This window comes from Heteronotia binoei, chromosome 14 (assembly GCF_032191835.1).
Source record: "Heteronotia binoei isolate CCM8104 ecotype False Entrance Well chromosome 14, APGP_CSIRO_Hbin_v1, whole genome shotgun sequence".
Lineage (NCBI taxonomy): Eukaryota > Metazoa > Chordata > Lepidosauria > Squamata > Gekkonidae > Heteronotia > Heteronotia binoei.
This window is the reverse complement of record NC_083236.1, coordinates 10076370-10098100: the sequence shown is the minus strand read 5'-3', so window position 1 is coordinate 10098100 and position 21731 is coordinate 10076370. Positions and strand designations below refer to the sequence as shown.

At 48.4% G+C, this 21731-nt stretch overlaps 1 protein-coding gene across 1 annotated transcript in view; it reads left to right on the top strand.

Annotated features, from left to right (window-relative positions):
* The window catches only part of XRN2 (5'-3' exoribonuclease 2), a 177901-nt gene that overhangs the window by 125702 nt on the left and 30468 nt on the right, over nt 1-21731 (top strand). The window contains exon 27 of the mRNA XM_060253565.1: nt 9651-9787. Within this exon, the coding sequence (XP_060109548.1) occupies nt 9651-9787 (137 nt within the window). The remainder of the gene's footprint in view (nt 1-9650; nt 9788-21731) is intronic.

Genomic DNA, 21731 nt, shown 5'->3' with positions numbered 1-21731 from the left:
CCCAAAAAGCACCCAAGCAACGCTCCCCGTCTGTGAAGGAGCTTATACCAGTGGCCCCGCAGCTGCCCCCTCGGCACCAATCTGAGCTCTCCGATTCGCCAGAGGTATCCCCCAGGTCTCTTGACGACTCTTCGCCCGAAAGGGAGGTCTCCTCCGGTGGCGAACCCTCCCCCCCCCAGGAAAACATCTGAGGAGCAGCCAATATCGCCTTCAGAGGACCTAAAGTCTTATGGTGACCTCATAAAGAGAATGGCTCAGACTCTTTCGCTCACTACAGTCCAGCCACAACCTACAGTAACGGACACTGTCTTCGACATAGTCCAACAAGACACATCCACAGCGGTGGCTCTACCCTTGACGAATGTCATGCTCCAAACTGCCAAGGCCTCCTGGGACAAGCCTGCTTCCACGCCTGTCTCCTCACGCAGGCTGGATCATATGTATAGAATCCAGGAAGCTTCGGCAGAATTTTTATATGTCCACCCTAAACCCAATTCAGTGGTCGTATCGTCGTCCTCCAAGGCGCGAAAGACACATTCCACTCCACCGGACAAAGAGGGCAGAAAATTGGATGCCATGGGTAGACGGCTGTATTCAGCGGGTTCCCTGGGCGTGAAAATCGCCAACTATGCGGCATGCTATGGCCGCTACCAATATGCACTCTGGGACCAGGTCTCCACTGTAATGGCCACCCTTCCCGAGCAAAGCCGCAACGCTCTGAAGAAGTTGCAGAAGGAAGGCATGATCCTGGCTAAGCAACAGTTAAACTCGGCCAGGCATTCAGGTGACACCTGCGCGAAGGCCCTAACAACGGCTATCTCTCTACGCAGGCACTCGTGGCTAAGATCTACGGCGCTCCAACCCGACCCACAAGCATATGTCGAAGACCTGCCATTTGACGGAGTGGGTTTATTTAGTTCTACGACTGATTCAGTCCTCCAGGAGCTGGATAAAAGCATCAAAACGTCCAGAAACCTGGGGGTATCCGGACTACGTCCTCAACCTAAGCGTCAGTGGCCTAAAACCTGGCAGAAGAAGCCGTACACCAAGTCGCCAGAGAGGCAGTGGCGATCAAAGTCGGCCTCCTTTACCCGCCCTTCCTACCAGTCGAAGCCCAAGTACTCTCCCCCTTCCACCCAGACGTCCCGCCAGAAGGGGGCGAAGCAAGGCAAACAGGGTCTTTGACTTCCTCCCGGACATTCTTGGCCCGCCGGACTTGGACTCTATCCGCCTTGCCAAATTTTTCCCTGCCTGGTCCCGTATTACCTCGGACCAGTGGGTCTTGTCAATAATCCAACTGGGTTATTGTATAGAATTCCTCCACCCCCCGTGTACCCCGAGGTTTGTTTCCACTGCACCATTGCAAACTCTCTGCGAGGAGGTCCAGTCGCTCCTCCAGAAGCAAACCATCCAGAAGGTCCCTATGGACCAGGAAGGTCGGGGATTCTACTCCCGTTATTTTGCGGTCCCCAAACGGGACGGGGGCCTCCGGCCGATCATGGACTTGAGGGCGCTGAACGCCTTTGTGAGGTGCGACAAGTTCAGAATGACATCGCTCCCATACATCCTTCCCCTCTTGGGCAACGGGGATTGGATGGCGACCCTCGACCTAAAAGACGCGTACTTCCATTTCTCAATTCATCCCAGACATCGGAAGTACCTACGCTTCGCAGTCGGGGGCGACCATTACCAGTACCGGGCTCTACCATTCGGCCTCTGTACGGCCCCACGGGTATTCACCAAGACCATGGTGGTCATTGCTGCTCACTTGCGGCTGCAAGGTGTGACACTTTTCCCATACATAGACGATTGGCTCCTGGTGGCACATTTCCATCACCCTGGCCTTGGTGGACGATCTGGGGCTCCAGATCAATCTAAAGAAGTCCAACCTGGTGCCTTCTCAGAGGGTACAATTCATTGGAGCGATCCTCGACACACGAGTGTGCAAGGCGTTTCTCCCTCCAGACAGAGCAGACGCCATTGTGCAGCTGGTGTCCTCTCTCCGACAGAACCCGACTGTCCCTGTGAGGATGCTGCAGCGGCTCCTGGGACTTATGGCAGCGACTACCTCCGTCCTCACGTTTGCGAGGCTCAGGATGCGGCCCCTGCAGCTTTGGTTCCTTCAGAACTTCAGGTGCAACGTCGAGAAGCCATCCCGGTTGCTGACGGTGCCTGTAGAGATCCTGTCGTCCCTCTCCTGGTGGAGCCTGAAGAGTCGCCTGACCGAAGGGGCGCCCTTCCACAAGCCGGAACCGGTCCTGACCCTCACCACGGATGCCTCCCTCTGGGGATGGGGGGCTCACACAGGGGGCCTATGTGTGGGGGACCGTTGGCCGAGCCATCATGCCCACCAGCACATAAACTTCCTGGAGCTACTGGCCATCTTCCACGCGCTTCGCTCTTTCCAGCCTCTTCTGGAGGGTCGGTCGGTGGCTGTGATGACGGACAATACCACGGCAATGGCCTATATCAATCGCCAAGGGGGCATGGTGTCCAGGAGGCTCTGCCAGCTGGCCTCCCTGATATGGGAAACGTGCATCTCCGTAGGGATTTTCCTTCGAGCGACCCACCTTCCGGGGGACAGGAACGTTCAGGCGGATTTTCGTAGTCGAGGTGGAGCTCTCCTCCACGAGTGGGAGCTCAACTGGGAGTTCCTGAGACCACTCTTCAGCCGGTGGGGGACCCCGGACCTGGACGTTTTCGCTACAAGGCAAAATGCAAAATGCCGCCTCTTTTGCTGCAGGGGGGGCTCGGACCCTCTCTCCTTGGGGGACGGGCTCCTTGTACCGTGGAGGCACCACAAGGTGTATCTGTTCCCTCCTGTACCACTACTCGCCAAGGTAGTACAGAAGATAATGAGGGAACGGCCGAAGGGGATTCTAGTAACGCCCTGGTGGCCCCGACAGCCATGGTTTCCCCTGGTCCTCCGCCTGTCGGGGAGAACTTACCATCATTTTCCCTAGGTGCAGGATCTCCTGCTCTCTCACGAGGGCCGGGTTCTGCACCACGATATTCCGCACCTGCGCCTCACGGCATGGCGTCTGGATCCAGATTCTCTGACAGGACCAAGTTCGTGATCTTGAACTGTAGGAAAACCTCCACGAGACGGTCGTATGCGGCTAAATGGGCCAGGTTCGCCAAGTTCGCTGCAGACCTCTCTGTGGTCCCCGAGAGGGCGGACTTATCGATAATTTTGGACTTCCTAATTACCTTACTGGACGCGGGCCTGGCGCCCTCTTCGGTGCGGGTCTACCTAGCTGCTATCTTGGCAGAACACGGACCGATTGAAGGCTACTCGCCTTTCACGCATCCGGACACTAAACGCTTCCTCAAGGGCATGGCGAGACTGTACCCGGCAGTAAGGGCACCTGCACCTGCGTGGGACCTTCCGCTTGTCCTTAAAGCACTGACAGGGAAGCCGTTTGAGCCAACGGCGACGTGCCCGCCCCACCTCTTGGCCTGGAAGACGGCCTTCCTTGTGGCTATCACCTCAGCGAGGAGGGTGGGGGAGCTCGCTGCGCTCAGGTGTGACTCTCCCTATCTGCTGTTTTCGCCCGAAGGGGTCACGCTGCGCCCTGATATCACCTTCCTGCCTAAGGTGGTGTCTCCCTTCCACCTTAACTCGGAAATTTACCTACCGGTTTATTTCCCCTCTCCGGCCAATGACTCCGAGCGACTGCTACACGCCCTAGATGTTAAGAGGGCACTTTCTTTCTACCTGCACCGCACTGGCCCTTCCCGGAAGGATACCAGGCTGTTCGTTTCATACGCAACGTCCTGCTTAGGACAGCGCGTTTCCTCCCAACGCTTATCCAAATGGATTACAGGGACCATCCGACTGTGCTACCTCCTTCGGAAGCGGCCTCTTCCTGGACCACTGCGCGCCCACTCAACCAGGGCGGTGGCTACGTCAGAGGCGTTCATGAAGGGAGTCCCCCTGCAGGATATCTGCAGAGCAGCCACGTGGTCCTCGGCTCACACGTTTGTGACGCACTACGCCTTGGACCTGAGGCACAGACAAGCTTCTTCCGTGGGCCGTGCCGTCTTACAGTCGGTTTCCTCGTGATGGACCGGCGTACCCTCCACCAGGTAGGCCTGAGCTTGTTAATCTCCCACAAGTGTGATGCACAGAGACCACGAAGAAGATAAACAGGTTTCCTACCTGTAACTGATGATCTTCGAGTGGTCATCTGTGCAGTCACACTACCCGCCCGCCTTCCCCGCTGCTGCCGGTCCCTCCGTGGGGCTAACGTGGCGGCCAGAAGGAACTGGCGGGATGTCCGCGGCCGTCCCAGTGGGCGTGCGCAGTAGGGCTTCGGGGCATGCGCACTGGGCCGGCGGCACGGAAATCCACAGCTTTTGAAGTTTACCGATCGAGATCGGCGCTGGCGCCTACTCCCACAAGTGTGACTGCACAGATGACCACTCGAAGATCATCAGTTACAGGTAGGAAACCTGTTTATCTCCATCGGTTGATGAATCCCTACCAGAAAACATCTTGGACAACAAATCGTTGGAATCCTCACGTCTTCGAAGTCAGCGAGTTAATTTACTTGGAGCACACTCCTTTCGAGAAGTTTCAATGCCTTGCACTTCCAAGGAACCGACAGTCTCTCTACTCCAACGAGAGCCTTCGACGCCCAGGGATCCGTCCACTCAAATTTATGCTGAGCAATCCCCACGTCAACATAGGGATAATTATTACTACTACAGCCCTTCACACTCCAGGTCACCATCTCCATGTAGATACCGACAATACTACAGTTCGCCATCTTGTGAAACACATCGACCTCGGTACTGTGATGATCCATACCAACCTCGGTACCGTGATACAGTTTACCAGCCTACTTACCATGAGTCTCGACACCACGAGGACACCTATCGGTCTCGGTACAGTGAGGACGTTTCATATCCTTGATTCCAAGAAAGCCCATCTCCTTACTGACCCCAGCATTACAGTCTAGTGTCAAAACCACTATCACCAGCCCAGTCTACATCCACTTTATCCGTCACATTGAAACAACAGCCTGCCCAATCTACCATTCCGAGTAAGTCCATATCGGTTCCTACCAAGCCCACATACACGACTCCCGTTGATGCCCCAGAAGAATCCGAAACTGAACACTCGGACTCTTCACATTCAACAGCTTCTGCACCACCTTTGCTGATCTCCAACATTACCAAGCCGGCTGATCTCTCACCATCAGAGGGATCCAAGGCTTACTTGGACCTACTTACCAACATGGCTAATACACTTAACATAAAACTCACCACTGACCTGCCAAGAGTATCAGATGTAGTCCATGATCTGGTCCATGCAGACCTACCTGCAGACTCCTTCCTCCCGATGCTTCCTGTCCACCTCAAAGACTTAAAGGAGGCTTGGGATTAGCCCGCATCGGTTCCACCTACCTCCAAAAGGATTGAATCCTTATATAAGATCCATGTTCCGGATTCTAAATTTCTATTTAATCACCCCACACCCAACCCCATGATCGTTCATTCCTCATCCAAGTAAACACGTCATCCGGTTCCACCTGAGAAGGAAGGGAAGAAGCTAGACACATTAGGGAGAAAAATCGACTCCCTTTCTAATGCTACCTCCAAAATTCATAATTATTTAGCATATTTCTCAGCCTACACCTTTAATTTGACATCCCAACTTACTACAATGGTCCCTTCTCTTCCTGACTCTGCACAGAAACAGGCATCACATATTCTACAGGAGCTCTCCCGAGTGAGCAGACAACAGATCAATTCAGTTCACCACGCTGTTGCTTGCTCATCCAGAACCATGGCCACATCTATCACCCTACGCCGCCATGCCTTGCTCCTCTCCTCTTCATTGCAACCAGGCATCAAACTTAAAATTGAAGACTTTCCCCTCGATGGTCAATGGCTCTTCAATGCTACAACTGATGACATCCTGACCACTGTTGATGACAGTAGAAAAAGGGCTAGAAGGTTGGGAGTCAATCAACAACAGTCTCAACCTAACCGACAGAGAGTCTGGAAGCCATCCTATTATAAACGTCCTCGCTCACCTCGACAAACTGATTTCTGGAAGCGCAAGGTTCCTCCAGCTAAACAACCCTTCCATCAAAGGGCCCGTCCACAAACCACAAAAAAGACGACCCCAGCGTCAAAACAGTCTCTTTGACTCTCTAATACCACAACGCCCCACAGACAGCACCAGACTGCGTCCATTCTACCCCATGTGGGAATCCATAACATCGGATTCATGGGTCCTGACGATCATTCACAGGGGCTACAACATAGAGTTCTATTCGCCCCCCGAGGCTCCATCGGTTCATATGTACTCCCTCTTCCCTCCCACTTCAGGAAGAGATCACCTTGCTGGACAAGGCGGCCATAGAACCAGTTCCACCACAGTTCCATCGCACGGGGTTCTATTCTCGATACTTCTTGGTTCCAAAGAGAGATGAGGGACAACGCCCAGTACTGGATCTGCGCAAATTCAATCGCCACATCCTATACAAGAAATTTTGCATGATCACCCTGCAGTCTATCCTACCACTGATCCCAAAGGAGGCTTGGATGGCATTGATAGACCTTCAAGATGCCTACTTCCACCAACCATCACCACAGAAGATTCCTCAGGTTTGCCGACGGGGACCAACACTACCGTTCTCTCCCCTTCGGTTTGTCAACCGCAACAAGAGTCTTCACAAAATGCATGGCAGTGGTATCAGCGACACTCTGTCAACAAAAAATTTCCATATACCCTTACATAGACGATTGGCTCGTTGTGGCCCAATCCAAAGAGCAACTCCAAAGGGACATCTCTACCATTTTGTCTCTTCTGTCTTCACTAGGCCTTCAGGTCAACCTGACAAAATCTAACCTGATCCCTACACAGGACATTCAGTTCATAGGGCCACACCTATCGACACTATTGCACAAGGCCTACCTTCCGGCAGACAGAGTTCACATCCAATCTCTGGTCGCTACCATCATTATGCACCCTACCCAAACAGTGTTCATTTTCCAACGTATGTTGGGTCTCATGGCGGCCACAACTTCTGTCCTGTGCTTTGCGAGACTCCACATGCGCCCTCTACAATTATGGTTTGTCCAGACATTCTGCCCACATCGACAACACCAAATGACCCTACTCACTGTTCCACGCCGCATTCTTCCAACCCTGGAATGGTGGAAGATGGAACATCAGCTTCTGTCTGGAATGCCGTTCATACGGTCACCCCTGTCAATTGTTGTCATGACCAATGCCTCGAAGTGGGGTTGGGGAGCTCATTTCGGAACACTATCAGTACAAGGCCAGTGGACAGCCTATGAGAAATCCCTTCATATCAACTGCCTGGAACTCTTGGTGGTCCACAGAGCTCTAAGGTCTTTTCTACCATCCCTCCATGGTCAGCACATACAGGTCACTTCGGACAATGTAGCGACCGTATTTTATATCAATCGTCAGGGAGGCACTGCTTCTGTCTGCCTTTGCAGACAAGCCTTATCCCTGTGGCATTGGAGCATTGCTCACAACATATTTCTAACAGCTGTACATCTGCTGGGAATCCAAAATGTTCAAGCAGACACACTAAGTTGCCATCTCGTGAACGATCATGAATGGACCCTCAACCGTCATTATCTTCAGATAGTCTTCAAAACATTCGGGGTTTCGGCAATAGACGTCTTTGCCTCTCCAGACAATGCCCAATGCCCACGTTTCTACACTTGGGGCCCTCCATTGCGCAATCCGCGGGAGATGGCTTTCTCCACTTCTGGTTGGGACCACTACACTACCTATTTCCACCTATTCCACTGATAACAAGAACACTACAGAAAATCCAATTGGATCGGACCAACTGTATCCTTATCACTCCCTGGTGGCCCCATCAACCATGTTTCACCACTCTCCTCCTTCTATCAAACAGTGTATTTCTCCGTTTTCCCCAAGTTCGGGACCTAATCTCTCAACAGGAAGGCAAAGCCCTGCATCACGACCCGGGACTTCTACGACTGACTGCCTGGAAAATCAGTTTCTGAACTTTCCCTAAGAGGTCAGACATGTTCTGCTTAATGCCAGGAAACCTTCCACTAGAAAATCCTACTCCCTTAAGTGGAAACGCTTCTCAGCATACACTGCTCTACGTAATTTTCATCCTGAACTATCATCTATAGCTCAGATTCTAACCTACACTTTGTCTCTTTCGAACTCAGGTCTAACTTACTCTTCCCTGAAAGTGCATTTAGCGGCCATTTCAGCCTTTCATCCACACATTGAAGGATGCACCGTTTTCTCCCACTCCGCGACTAAGGCCTTCCTAAAAGGGATGTTACATCTCCAACCTCCTATCCACCAACTACATCCCACACGGAGCTTATCCCTTGTGCTGAGCCAACTAATGAAAACCCCCTTTGAACCTATGGCATCCATTCCATTACATCTCTTGTTATGGAAGACTGCGTTATTGGTGGCACTCACATCTGGCAGAAGAGTCAGTGACGTTTGTGCTTTCCAAACAGATCCTCCGTATACTATTTTTCACCATGACAGAGTAATTTTACGCCCTGACCCCTCTGCCAAAAGTCGTCTCACCTTTTCACCTGGGAAAACCAACCACTCTATCATCCTTTCAAAGACCTACTGACGCCGGTCAATGGACCCTACACAATCTTGACATACGTAGGGCCCTTGCTTTCTACATTGAAAGGACACATCCCTTCCGTAACAACCGTAGACTCTTTGTGGCATACGGAACCCACAAGCAGGGACGCAAAATCTCAACACAAAAAATTTTCAAAATGGATTGTGGCTGCCATTACCTTATGCTACCAATTGCGAGCTCATTCAACTTGAGCCGTTTCCACATCATCAGCCTTCTGTAGAGGCATCCCGATGGAAGACATCTGTGCTACTGCGGTCTGGTCTTCTCCATCTACGTTTGCCATGCACTACGCCTTAGACGTTTGTGCTTGGCGTGACACGTCCTTCGGACAGGCCGTACTTTGTTCCATTTTTGACTGATGTCCCCAGTCCTCTACCCTGTAAGTACAATACTTCTATTTTCCATATGTATATTTAACTTATGCCCTTCTATTACAGAACCAGCACCCGCCTCCATGCATGTCAGCTTACCAGTCACCCCTGTGTGGGAGTGCACAGAGACCACAGTGAAGATAAACAGGTTGCTTACCTGTAACTGATGATCTTCAAGTGGTCATCTGTGCAGTCACACACACCCGCCCAGCCTTCCCCGCTGCTGGTTTATGCTCTCCTTTATTAACATTTTTCTCTATACAGCGGCTAGAAGAAACTGGGTGGGCGGAGCACCTTCCTCTCGCTCCAGGCATGCGCAGTGGATGCCTGCTCCCCAGACCGAGAAGGAATGCGCGCCAAAATAAATGCCTAAGATTGTTGAATTCTCCGAGGTCGGGTTCGTTCCAGGCGGAAAACCCATGTGTGTGACTACACAGATGACCACTCGAAGATCATCAGTTACAGGTAAGCAACCTGTTTTTCTCAGAAGTGGAGTATGTTCAGGCCTTTTAACATTGATTAAATAGAAGCAAATGTAGAGAAATTCATGTATGTCCTACATAGCATAAATGGTTGACTTTAAGTTTTGTATGAATGAATAACTCCATTCCTTTTTCCCCCTGTAATGCAGCCATACAATGCCAAGGGACAGAGGACAATCTGGCAGTGGAGTTTACAGCAATATTGGTCCTCCTAGTGTTTACAATCAGGGAAGCTCATACAGACCACTGCTGAGTAGACCCCAACAGATTCCAAAACTGCTGTCGAGTAAGTTTGTCTTTTATTCCTTCACTTCATTCTTTGGCTAGGTGTCAGTGCAATTAGATGGAATTTTGATTGCTTTTCCTCCCTGGCATTTGTTAAAATGATCCCAGCCCTCCTGCAGTACAACTCAGTTGGCCCTTAATGCTTCACAGGTTTAAACAGATTAGTGCTGGACCATCTTTCCCTATAGGTCCTTGTGCACATTCTGCAGTCTTCTAGTTGTTCCTCCACTTAAGGTGGCTCACTTGGCATTTACTAGAGCTGTGTCTTTACAGTAGTCCCCATCTTGTAGAATGAGCTTTCTGAGGATGCTCCCAGGCTACTATCTGCAATATGGTGGATAATCCCTTACAGAGCTGCTGTAGGGATTACTGATACATGTCTAAAGCACTATTGCTATATTGATACTGTGTAGTGATTTTTGCTTATTCTGAACTTGCTATAATTCTAAAGTGTGCTTATTACTTTGTGCACTGCAGCTACCGATTCAAGTTAGCAATGAGAAAGATACAGTAATGGGCTAGGAAATTATGTGCTAAAGCGGCTTTTTAAATGTCTAGACCTCTTTAGTAAAAACAAACAAACAAAAACTCTCTGCTTTTAGGGAATTCTATCCCCATCATTTTGTCTGCAGAAGCCCTTTTGTGTTGCAGAAAATTATGGGGAGCATTCTAGGGGCATGCACACAGAGGAGAGGAGCTCTGGCGAGGCATGACCCTCTATAAACTGTGTACCTCACAGAATGTTCTTTTTTCATTTGTTTTAAAGAAATAACATTTGTGGCATTTAGTTCATCTGATAAATGTGTCTGGCAAAATGATTCATTTCTGCGTTTCCCCCCCTTAATGTTCAAGAAAAGCAATGAAATTTAGCTTGTGGACTTGGTGAACAAGGCTATATGTTTTCTAGGTGGAGTTGTTACTAATGAAGCAGAACTGGAGTCTAGCAGGGTAATAGCCCATCCAATCTAAGCTCTCTTGGAGCTCATGGGTGGGGGGCCTTATTCCCTAATTTGACCCTGACATGCCAATTTTTAGCTGATGAATAATTGTATGCTGATAGTTGCAGGAAGTCAAGTGCAGTCTGATAGCGTGCTATGAGAACAGCAGGTTTGGTTGCTGCTGTCAAGAGTGCCTGTTTTTATTACTTCTTTTTCAGCCAGTAAACTTGTCAATTAACTGCCTTTCCTCTAATAAAAAAAAAAAAAGCATATTCCAATCAGTAAACATGAAGTCTTGGTTTTGATTACTATGCTGATTACACAAAGCATCACTTAAGTTGCCACTAGAGGAGGTGGCTTGAATTGCTGCATCATTCTAGGATCTGCTTACATTTTCAACAAAAGGAATAAGTAACTGTCGCTTCTCCTCTTGTGGTGTGTCCCTCATTGAAGTGTCTGTCTCTGGTCATTGTTATGGCCCTCCTTTCAGTCAGTTTTTTAATAAGCTGTAATGAATAGTAAAAAGGTAGTGTTGAACTGTTTCCATTATTTATTTATTATTAAATTAGATTTTTTTTTTTAACAACCTTTCCCACTAGCACATAGATCAGGGTGGTTTACAACAATTAGATTTAGTACAATATAAAACAAGTTAAAACTATATTTAAAATATTCAGAGCATTTAATAGTATTCATTACAGCTAGTATTCAGTTTGAGGGGGGGGGGGCGGGTGCCAGGCAGATGTGAAGAACAGTTGCTGGCCTCAACCAGAGGCCTGACAGAACACCTCTGCCTTACATGCCCCATGAAACTTTAATAAAATCAGACATTCTGCAGATGTTACTCAGCAGAGAGTTCCACCAAGCTGAGGCCAGGGTGGAGAATCCCCAGAGATCTTTTGGGCCAGGGACCACCAAAAAGATGCCCTTTGGAGAAACATACCAGGAGAGGCAGTCCCTGACTATTAAGGGCTTTAGATGAATTCTGTTTGCCAGTAGTACTCACAAGCAGGGTTCCCTCTAAGCTGTGTACATGATTGGCCACTCATTAACTCAAGAAGCTCTGCTCAGCAGCAATCTGGAGCCATGGAAGGTCTTGCGCTGTCCATTGTCCATTTTAAAATTACAGCAATTATATTCTGCTCAGGATGTGAACTGCTTCACTTGTGTGTGTGTGTGGGGGGGGGGGAATTAGAGGAAAAATTGCCTAAACTGACTGTGTTCCTTGTGCATGAGGAAGGGTGGTGGCTCAGTAGGAGAGTATCTGCTTGGGATGCAGAAGGTGCCAGGGTCAGTCCCTGGCATTTCCAATTAAGAGTAATATGGAAGACCATCTGAGACCTGGTGAGATATTGCCAGTCTGACCAGTATAAGACAGCTTCATGTGTTTTTGTTACTATTTCCTTGAATGTGGGCTCCTGGCTGATGAAACTTGTGCTAGTAGATTGTGTGGAGGACAGTGATTTCTGCACTTTCTGCTCCCAGACTTGATGTGACAAGATGACTGGGGCCGTAATACATCCTGTAGTCTATTTGGTTTAGTTGAGCACTGATCTTTGATCATGTGATTCTTCTGTCTCACTGAAGCAATGCAGAACTTTGGAAAAGCTTCATAAATAAGTATACAAAAGTTACCAGCCCACAACCCACACACACATATTGTCCACGGTTGTTCATAGTAATTCTTTGTAGCCTGAAAGGAGTTTGCCAACTTGTGTGAAGTGTCCCTGCCCAATATGTTGTCGAAGGCTTTCATGGTCGGAATCCATTAGCTGTTGTAGATTTTCAGGGCGGTGTGGACGTGGTCACATTTGACCCAGTTTTCTGGGTTACACCTCTGAGGATGCCAGTCACAGTTGCTGGTGAAACATCAGGTCTCACAATGCCAAGACCATAGCCACACAGCCCAGAAAATCTACAACAGGCAGTGTCCCTGCCCACTTGCTAGGGGTAGATTTTATTTGATGCAGGTGATGAATGAGTAGCTGTTTGAGTCTGGGGGGAAAAAATCTCCATGCAGTTGGTCTACTGAGCTATTGTTTCATTGAAGTGGAATCCAACGAGTAGGTTGAAGTTGAATCCAACGAAGACAGAGGTCCTTTGCGTGGGTCGTGACACTCTGGGAAGAGAAATTCCTCTCCCAGTTTTTGACGGTGTGTCACTGAAAGCGGCGCACCGGGTCAGGAGCTGGTAGTCTGTTGTTTGTTTTTTGACTTTACCGCTATGCACTTTGGGGATTTTTGTTTGTGTTAATTCATCCTTATTCCTATTTCTTTTTATCTCTTAATTCCTTCTTTTCTTCCCAGTGCTATATTAAGGGACTGTGAGGAGGGATGGGAGGAATTCCCTGTACAGGGATTGTGTTGCCAATGGTTATTAGCCTGCTATGTGGCACAACCTAAAGAGAGAGACTGAGAAAGTTGGGATCCTTGCACAAAACTGGAGGTGGAAGAAAAACCAAGGTGGTCCCCTCTCCTGCATGTTGAAACCTTGGTGGTGGCAGCTAGATTTTTCAACCTGGGAGTCTCAAGGAGTGACAAGGGGAAGTCGAAGGTACCATGGTGGGCTCTTTCCCTTCCCTATGGCAACCCCACGGACATACATCCTCAGAGGAGGTTATTAAGGTACACTGGAAAAGTTGTAATATGAATAGCTAATATAATTATATGCATGTCCATGTTAGTTTTCTTTGGGTAACTATCAGTTGTTGTCTCAAGCTTGCACAAAACGAAGGTATATTGCCATACATAGAAGGGTCAGAGGTCACAGTTTACATTTTTTTCTGGTTTTGTCTGGCAAGCAGCAGCTCAGTTCAGACATCCTTGCCCACCATGATTTGTACCAGTCATTGTTTAGGCACAAAACTCTGATTTGGTTGAGGCAGAGTTGGCTGAAATCAAATCCATCCAAGACAGAGGTCCTGTTCCTGAGCCACAGGGTTGGGAGAGGGGGTGCGGGATCCAGCTCCCAGCCTTGGATGAGGTATCTTTGGTGATGCTGGATGCCACCTTGTCTATGGAAGTCCAGGTCACAATGGCTGCCAAACCTTCAGCAGGCCTGGCAGCTGGTTTCCTACCTTTCTTCCCACTACTTGGCCACAGTGATCCATGCAACAGTCACTTCCAGATTAGACTATTGTAATTTGCTCTACATGGGCCTACCCTTGTACCTGACACAGAAGTTATAGCCGGTGCAGAACGCAACAGCACGCCTGCTGGCAATGGCACTTTTATGGGCACATATCCAGCCGGTTCCCTGCACTGGCTGCCAGTGGAGTTCTGAATCAGGTCAGGGTCTTAGTTTTGACCTTCAAGACCCTGAATGGCCAGGGACCAACATACCTATGGGACCACCTCTCCCCATATGTCCCTCAAAGGACTCTAAAATCAGCCAATCAATGTCAACTCGTAGTCCCCAGCCCAAAAGATGTCCACCTAGTTTCTACTAGGACAGGAGCCTTCTCAGCTCTGGCACCCGCTTGGTGGAATGAGCTCCCCATACCCTGTGGGATCTATTGCAGTTCCGCAGGCCCTGTAAGACTGAGCTCTTCTGACAGGCCTTTCAGTGAGATTTGGACATCTGATTCTCATCTAGTAGTACAAGACAGCCTTTATTGGCATATATAAGATAGGTTGGCCAGGTTACATATTAAAAGGGTACAAAATCCATACAGAATAAAATTAGGATTACAAAGTAAAACAAAAAAAAAACAAGGATTAAAGATAAAACAAAGTAGCAGCACAGTAAAACCTGATACATAGTACTACTTATCAGGATGAGTAACCAAAGCTCTATAAAAAAACTGTGCTACTAATTCAGTTATTTCTGGATCAGAATTATCAAGCAAAAAAAGCACCTTAAAATTATCAGAGGTCTCTAAAATTTCAGCCAATATGGGGTATAAAAGATCCCGGCGGGACACCAAATAGAGAGGACATTGGAGAAGAACATGGGCGACAGTCTCAACGCAATCCATTTTACAGGGACAGCACTTACTTGACTAGAGAGTGCCTTGGAATTTGCCAAATAAAATGGCTGATGGAAGGGCATTGAATCTGGCCAAGGGAAAAGGCTCTGCACACATTTGGAGCTAGAAGTTGATATATATAGCTGGAATATTTGCATTCAAAACAATCCCTGAATTTAGGGGAGAACAGGATCTTCTTCGTGGTCTCCGTGCTTCACACACATGGGATAGAGCACCTGCGCCAATCCCGAGCCCGGAATTTTTTCGTGCTTGGCACAAGTAGGCATGTGCAGGTGTCCCAGTACACATACCAGAGCCAGCACGAGGATCCCACCAATTCCTTCTTGACAGCCGTGTTGAAAGGATATCTCTTTGACTGCTCTGGTCGGTGCCTGGTAATCCTTCTGGATTTTCCCTTTTTTGCCGTTTTTTGTTTTTCCCTAGCCTTGTTAGTTGTTAAAAAAAATAAATAGAAGTTTGTGTTGTACTTTGCCCCTCGGGGCCATAATTTCCCCCTTCCCTCGTGGGTTCCGGTGCTTATGGAAAGGTGTTGGGGGTTCTTTAAGCGCTGCCTGAAGTGTGGCAGCAAAATCGCACCCCCTGATGGTCACTTCCTCTGCTTGTTGTGCCTGGGCGAGGGACACGGTGTTGACTCATGCCCACATTGCTCGAGGTTTTCAAGGCAGACGCGGAAAAATCAGGTGGCAAGGCTGTCGGCGGCTTTAGTCGAATCAGCTCTTCGTCCGCCGAAAATGGCTACGGGCCCGTCAGCATCGATGGGGGACGCTACCCAGTCTATGACTTCGACATGGATAGATCCATCATCGCCATCACAGATGGGTATGCCAACTGAGTAGGGTCGATCCACAAAACGACCCTCTAAAGGGTTAGTGGAGCCCACACCGACTAAGAAACGCCAGGACGATTCGGAGACCCGATAGTCTTTCCCAAAGAAGTCGAAATCGAAGGATAAGCGGAAGAACAGACTTTCCCGCACTCCTTCCCCTTCTAGGGATGTTTCGATGGAGTCATTGTCAGCGCAAACTGCTCCACCTTGGAGAATTCTGACGTCTCCTAGTCCCCGAAGCCCATCAGTATTGGGGAGATGCGGTTCTCAAACGACCCATTTTTCAGGATCAGAGCAGGAAATCGACCTAAACCAGCAGACTCATTCGTCCAGGTCGGGATCGCGTTGTCTAAGCGACTGCTTCGGTATCGGAGGTCGAGGCTTTGGCACCGAGCGAACCTTTAGCACCGCTTCCGCCTACTACAGGACGGAGAGAGATCGAGTCGAGTGCTGTAATTCGACAGTTCCTGCCACCTCCTATGTGAGACCAACATCAGTGGCCTTGCTCATTTGGGCCTTACCCATATCCATCGCCATATCCTTGGTACCCTCCCTGTGAGTTAACGGAGTGGGACCAACGCTCAGAGACTTCACACTTCTCGAGGGTTTCGCATCACTCTGCCACTCGTCATGCACCTTCGGCATTGGTGTCGATTCCTCCTGAGAGATGCAGAGAGTGGTCTGGGGACCCGCAGGCTCATCCGTCGGTATCGCTTCGATTACCCAAACGTGCTTCGACCCCAATGTTATCGGTACACTCTGGGAGAAGAGATTCTTCGACATCGGATTCTGAGGTCAGTTCTGATGATCCCGATAAGACAGCGGAACCTTCTCCAGACTCGCACATAGCTGAGTACCTTCCAATATCCCCCTCGGAGGAGCTCAAGTCATATGGGTATCTGGTGAAGCATATAATACAGTCTCTCTCCCTCTCGGTGGTCCAACCGCAGCCATTCGTCGATGATACTGTATTTGATATAATGCAGCAAGACACATTGACAGCTGTGGCCTTTCCTGTGACCAAAGTCATTCTGCAAACAGTTCGGTGGTGCCAGTTTGGTGGTGGTTTCTTCGTCCTCCAAGGTGCGCAAGACCCACTCTTCCCCACCTAATAAGGAGGGCAAGAAGATAGACAATGCTGGCAGACAGTTCTACTCAGCGGGAGCTTTGGGAATAAAAATCTCCCAACTATGCTGCATGTATGGCATGCTACCAGTATTCGGTTTGGGAACAGCTCACACCGTTGATGTCATCTATGAGTGAGGAAAAGCGGGCTTCGCTGAAGAAGCTGCAAAGCTTGCTGTGGCTAAACAACAGCTGGCTGCATCAAAACACATGGTGGATGTCTCTGCCAAGACCCTCACTTCCGCCGTCTCCCTGCGCCGTCACTCTTGGTTACGGTCTACCCCCCCCCCCTTCAGCCTGACACCAGAGCCTATGTTGAAAACCTTCCCTTTGAAAGTGAAGGTCTTTTCAGCTCGACAACTGATAGTGTCTTGCAAGAGATGGACAAAAGTATTAAGACCTCGAGGAACCTTGGCATCCCTGCGGTTACTCGGGCTGGCAAGCCTAAGCAGTGGCACAAACCTTGGCCCAAGAGGCCTTATCAGAAATTTCCCCCTGATCAATCTTGGAGACCTCGCTCTTCAGAGACGGAGAGTAGATATCCTTATAGGGGAAATAACAAGTCTCGCTTTGCTTTGGCCTCCATGGCCACTAACAAATCCAAGGGCTCCCGCCCTCAGAAGCAGGGCCTTTGACTTTTCTGCCGCACACATCACCGCCCCTTCTTCTCAGATCCGCCTCCATCAACATCTACCGGCTTGGGAGTCCATATCCACAGACAGATGAGCTCTCCATCATATCAAAAGGTTACAAGATAGACTTTGTTCAGGTTCCGACTCAGTCAGTGATTGTCATCACACCTCCCCCCCCCCCCCCCCCGTTAGAGGAAGTGAGCAACCTCTTGCAGAAACAAGCCATAGAACCGGTCCCTGTAGCGGCCAGAATGGGGGGGGGGGGTTCTATTCTCGTTATTTCCTGGTCCCCAAACGGGATTGAGACCAATTATGGACCTTCGAAATCTGAACAAGTTTATCATGTACCAGAAATTCCGGGTGTCTACTCTGCAAACAATCCTTCCCCTCATCAACCAAGGGGACTGGATGGCGACGTTGGAGCTAAAGAATGCCTACTTCCATGTCAGCATCCATCCATCTTACAGGCATTTCTTCTGGTTTGCGATAGGCTCCAGCCATTTTCAGTTCAAAGCCCTTCCATTTGGTCTGTGTACTGCACCGTGGGTGTTTACCAAGATGATGAGTGTTGTAGCCGCACATTTCCGGCTTCAAGGCATAGTCGTTTTTCCACTGCTGACGAAAGTTGTCAACAAGATAACGAGAGAAAAACCGAGGTGCATACTAATCACTCCATGGTGGCCTCGGCAAAACTGGTTTCCAATTTTGTTCCGTTTAGCGAGGGGAGTTTTTTATCAGTTCCCGGCGGAACCAGACCTTCTTTTGGCCCAGGAGGGGCACGTGTTTCACCACAACGTACCTCATTTAAAGCTGACGGCGTGGTTCATCGACCCTGCGAATTTTCAAACAGAGTCAAGCACGTCTTTCTGAATAGTGGAAAGTTGTCTACCCGTATTTCTTATGGCAGGAAATGGGGGAAATTTCTTCCTGCAGTCTCACCCCAACGGGTGGGTCTACCAGTGATTTTTGACTTTCTGTTGTCTTTGGTGGATGCTGGACTTTTCTTTTCTTCTGTTCAAGTTTATTTATCAGCGATATCAACTCACCATGAGCCTGTTGAGGGGCATTCGGTGTTTGCTCATCCTCATTCGAAGCAATTCCTGAAAGGATCAGTCAGATTGCATCCTCCGTCTAGATCACCTCCACAATTGTGGATCTGCCATTAGTATTGGACAGGTTGACCCGGCGTCCCTTCGAACCAATGGCAACCTGTTCCCTGCAGCTTCTATCCTGGAAGACTGCATTTTTGGTGGCAATCACGTTGTCATGCCGTGTAGGGGAGCTCATGGCTATGCCTTGTGACCACCCATACTTAGTGTTTCATGAGTACAGAGTTTCGTTGGCTCCTGATGTTTCGTTTTTCCCTAAGGTGGTTTCCCAGTTTCACCTTAAGTTGGACGTTTGGTTACCTACGTTTTATCCCAAGCCTTCCTTGAACGAGGAACGTCGGTGGCACGCTTTGGATGTCAAGCGTGCATTACTTTTTTACCTGAGTCGTTCTAAGAGTTTTCGTCAGGACCAGCATCTTTTTGTTTCCTATGCTGCTCCTCGGTTGAGTTCAAAAATTTCGTCTCAGTGGCTTTCAAAGTGGTTTACTGAAGCTATTAAGCTGTGCTACTTGCTGGTGAAGAAGCCGTTGCCTGGACCCATTCGTGGACATTCTACTTGAGCGATGGTGACGTCGGTGGTGTTCCTGAAGGGTGTCTCCTTGATGGATGTATGCAAGGCTGCCACTTGGTCCTCTCCTCATGCTTTCATGAAGCATTACGCTTTGGATGTGCATGCTCAGCAGAAGACTCGTCTGGGAGCTGTGGTGCTGCAAGCTGTCTCTTCTTGACCGTCTGTTCCTGCCTCCAGGTATGTCTGGCTTGCTAATCTCCCATGAGTGTGAAGCACAGAGACCACGAAGAAGATAGACAGGTTGCTTACCTGTAACTAGATCTTTGAGTGGTCATCTGTGCATTCACACTACCCGCCCTCCTTCCCCATTGCTGACGGTCTCCCTATGTTAGGGCCTTCCAGCGGTCAGAAAGGAACTGGCGGGATCCTCGCGCTGGTTCCAGTGAGCATGCATACTGGGACGCCTGTGCATGCCTACTGGTGCCAAGCGCGAAAAAATGCCGGGCTTTTTAGGTACCGATTCGGGGATCGGCGTGGCCGCTCTATCCCATGAGTGTGAATGCACAGATGACCACTCGAAGATCTACAGTTACAGGTAAGCAACCTGTCTTTCTGTTGGCAAGACTATAAAGAGTTTGTAGCTCTGAGCTCAGTAGACTAGATTTTATTTTTTAAAAAGCCTCAGACTCAGAAAGCAAGCATAAGGATTCTAAAGATAGCTCCAGGGATCTTATTTTAGCTTCAGTGTAAGACAGCCAACTAGTTCTCATCTGCCCCTCCTGCTGGACACTGACTGAATATTGGCCAGACCTGCCTTTGCTCATTGTTTTGGAACATCTGGGCTAGTAATTATCATCAGCATGTCTGGAGCAGATTTATCGATTATAGCCGTCTTGTGCTTAATTAATGTTATTTATTGTGATTTATTGGTTTGATGATTTTAATGGATCAATGTATATTTTACGTTGTTACCCGCCCTGAGTCTGCCTTAGTGGGATGGGTGGGATATAAATCTCATTAATAAAATAAGTAGATAAGTAAAATTTTAACTCCCAGCTGAACAAACCATGTTAGCCTTTTGAATTGTGTCCTCCTCTCTTAGTACTCCCTTCTCTTTGACACGATGGACACCGGAGGCCTCATGATTGACAGACCATAGCTACAGCCATTCGGATATGATGCCAAACCAGAGTTAGAACAAGCACTGGTTTCTGATTCTCAGTTGTGGGGGGGGGGGGGGGGGCAGGGCACTGCACATCCTGGTTGACTGTAGTGGACATAATGGCAACTATAGTGATCTCCATAGCCACCTTTGGGATGATGTTTGAATTGAAACTAGACAATTACACTCCTTCATTTCTTACCAAAGGATACAAAATGCTGTAACAGCATATTTTAAAAAAATATATAGAAACAAAAAAAAAAAATTCTTAAGTAGTTACAGATGCCTTCCCAAAGGGAGCTTTTATCAAGAGACCTGGCTAATCTAGAACAGTTTATTCTTAGTCAAGTGTTTGAGTTCGACAAACTGGACCAATTTACTGGACAATTTTGGCACAAGATGGGTCAGTGGCAGCAGAAAGGCTTTTGTGCCTTTTTCTCTTTATTCCTGTGTCATGTTACAAGCTGCTTTTCATATCTAATATACAAATTCAGTAGAGTTTTTTAAAAAGAGCTTGCAGGTTTACACAGGATGTTGCCATTCATCCAAAGTAAACCAAATCCTCACTGTCCCGCCCCCTCCTTTGTAACCTCTAGCTGCCCGCCTTTTGTTTTCCCTTTCTCTTTGCAAAATGCTTGATCCCTTTTATGTTTTTCTCAAAATGGTTGATCCTCTTCATGTAGGTGGGATGGGAGCAGTGGGGGAGGGCCGTAAGGGCCAGAGCCCTAGCCTTCCTGTGCAAATTATGCCCCCCTCCTCCTGCCAGTCTTCAGTAAAAAGGAGTATGTGAATTGGTTTTTCATTGAGTATACTGTTGTGTCCCTTTATGGCTTATTAGATGATAGTTTTTCAGGCCTCTGACTGAACACTTATCAAGGTGATTCTAATAGACATAGACATATTTGTGTATATACAGAGACCTTTTGGGGATGGCATCTTTGAATTCTGGAGATTAGATTGCCAATGTAGTCATGGTCGCTTTCTCTAGTAAAAGATTTGTGTGGTTGGAATTTCACTGGTTATAGTAACGCTGTCTCGGCAGTTAAAGAGACAGAAGTTTAATTTTTTTTAACTGCTTCTATTCTCTGTGAGAGATTTGCTCATGTTTCAGAATAGGAATAGGCATGCCCCCCCCCCCCCATTCTCTCATCACTAATGAACCAAGTACTGTGAGGTGCCCTGCCTGTCTCTCTGAATGATTCTTGATCAAAAGACATTCCAAACCAGGCCAGAATTGCCCAAGTGTTGAAAATGAGGGTGGAATTTCACTAGGAAAGTTACCTCTGTGTCCCACCAGGCCTGCCTACCTGCCTGCCTGCACTGTAAAGTCCAAACACTAAAACTGATGTCTAAACACTAAAACTGAAAGCTATCCAGTTTGTTTGCAGACACTGAAGGAGTTCAAGTTTCTTTCCTGCCATTTTTTTTAAAAAATGCTGCCATTGACAAAAGCCGTGCAATTTATTGCTGACCTACATATTAATATTCATTTAATATTAACAATTTAATGGGGAACCTTCCCATCGGATTTCAGAGTTCTCCATTAGACAACTCCTGAAACCAGCTGTTATAATTAGGTTGCAGTTAAACACCATTGAAGACAATCAGAGACGACGCTGAAACTTTTGATTGATAATGCGGTGTAAGAGTTTTG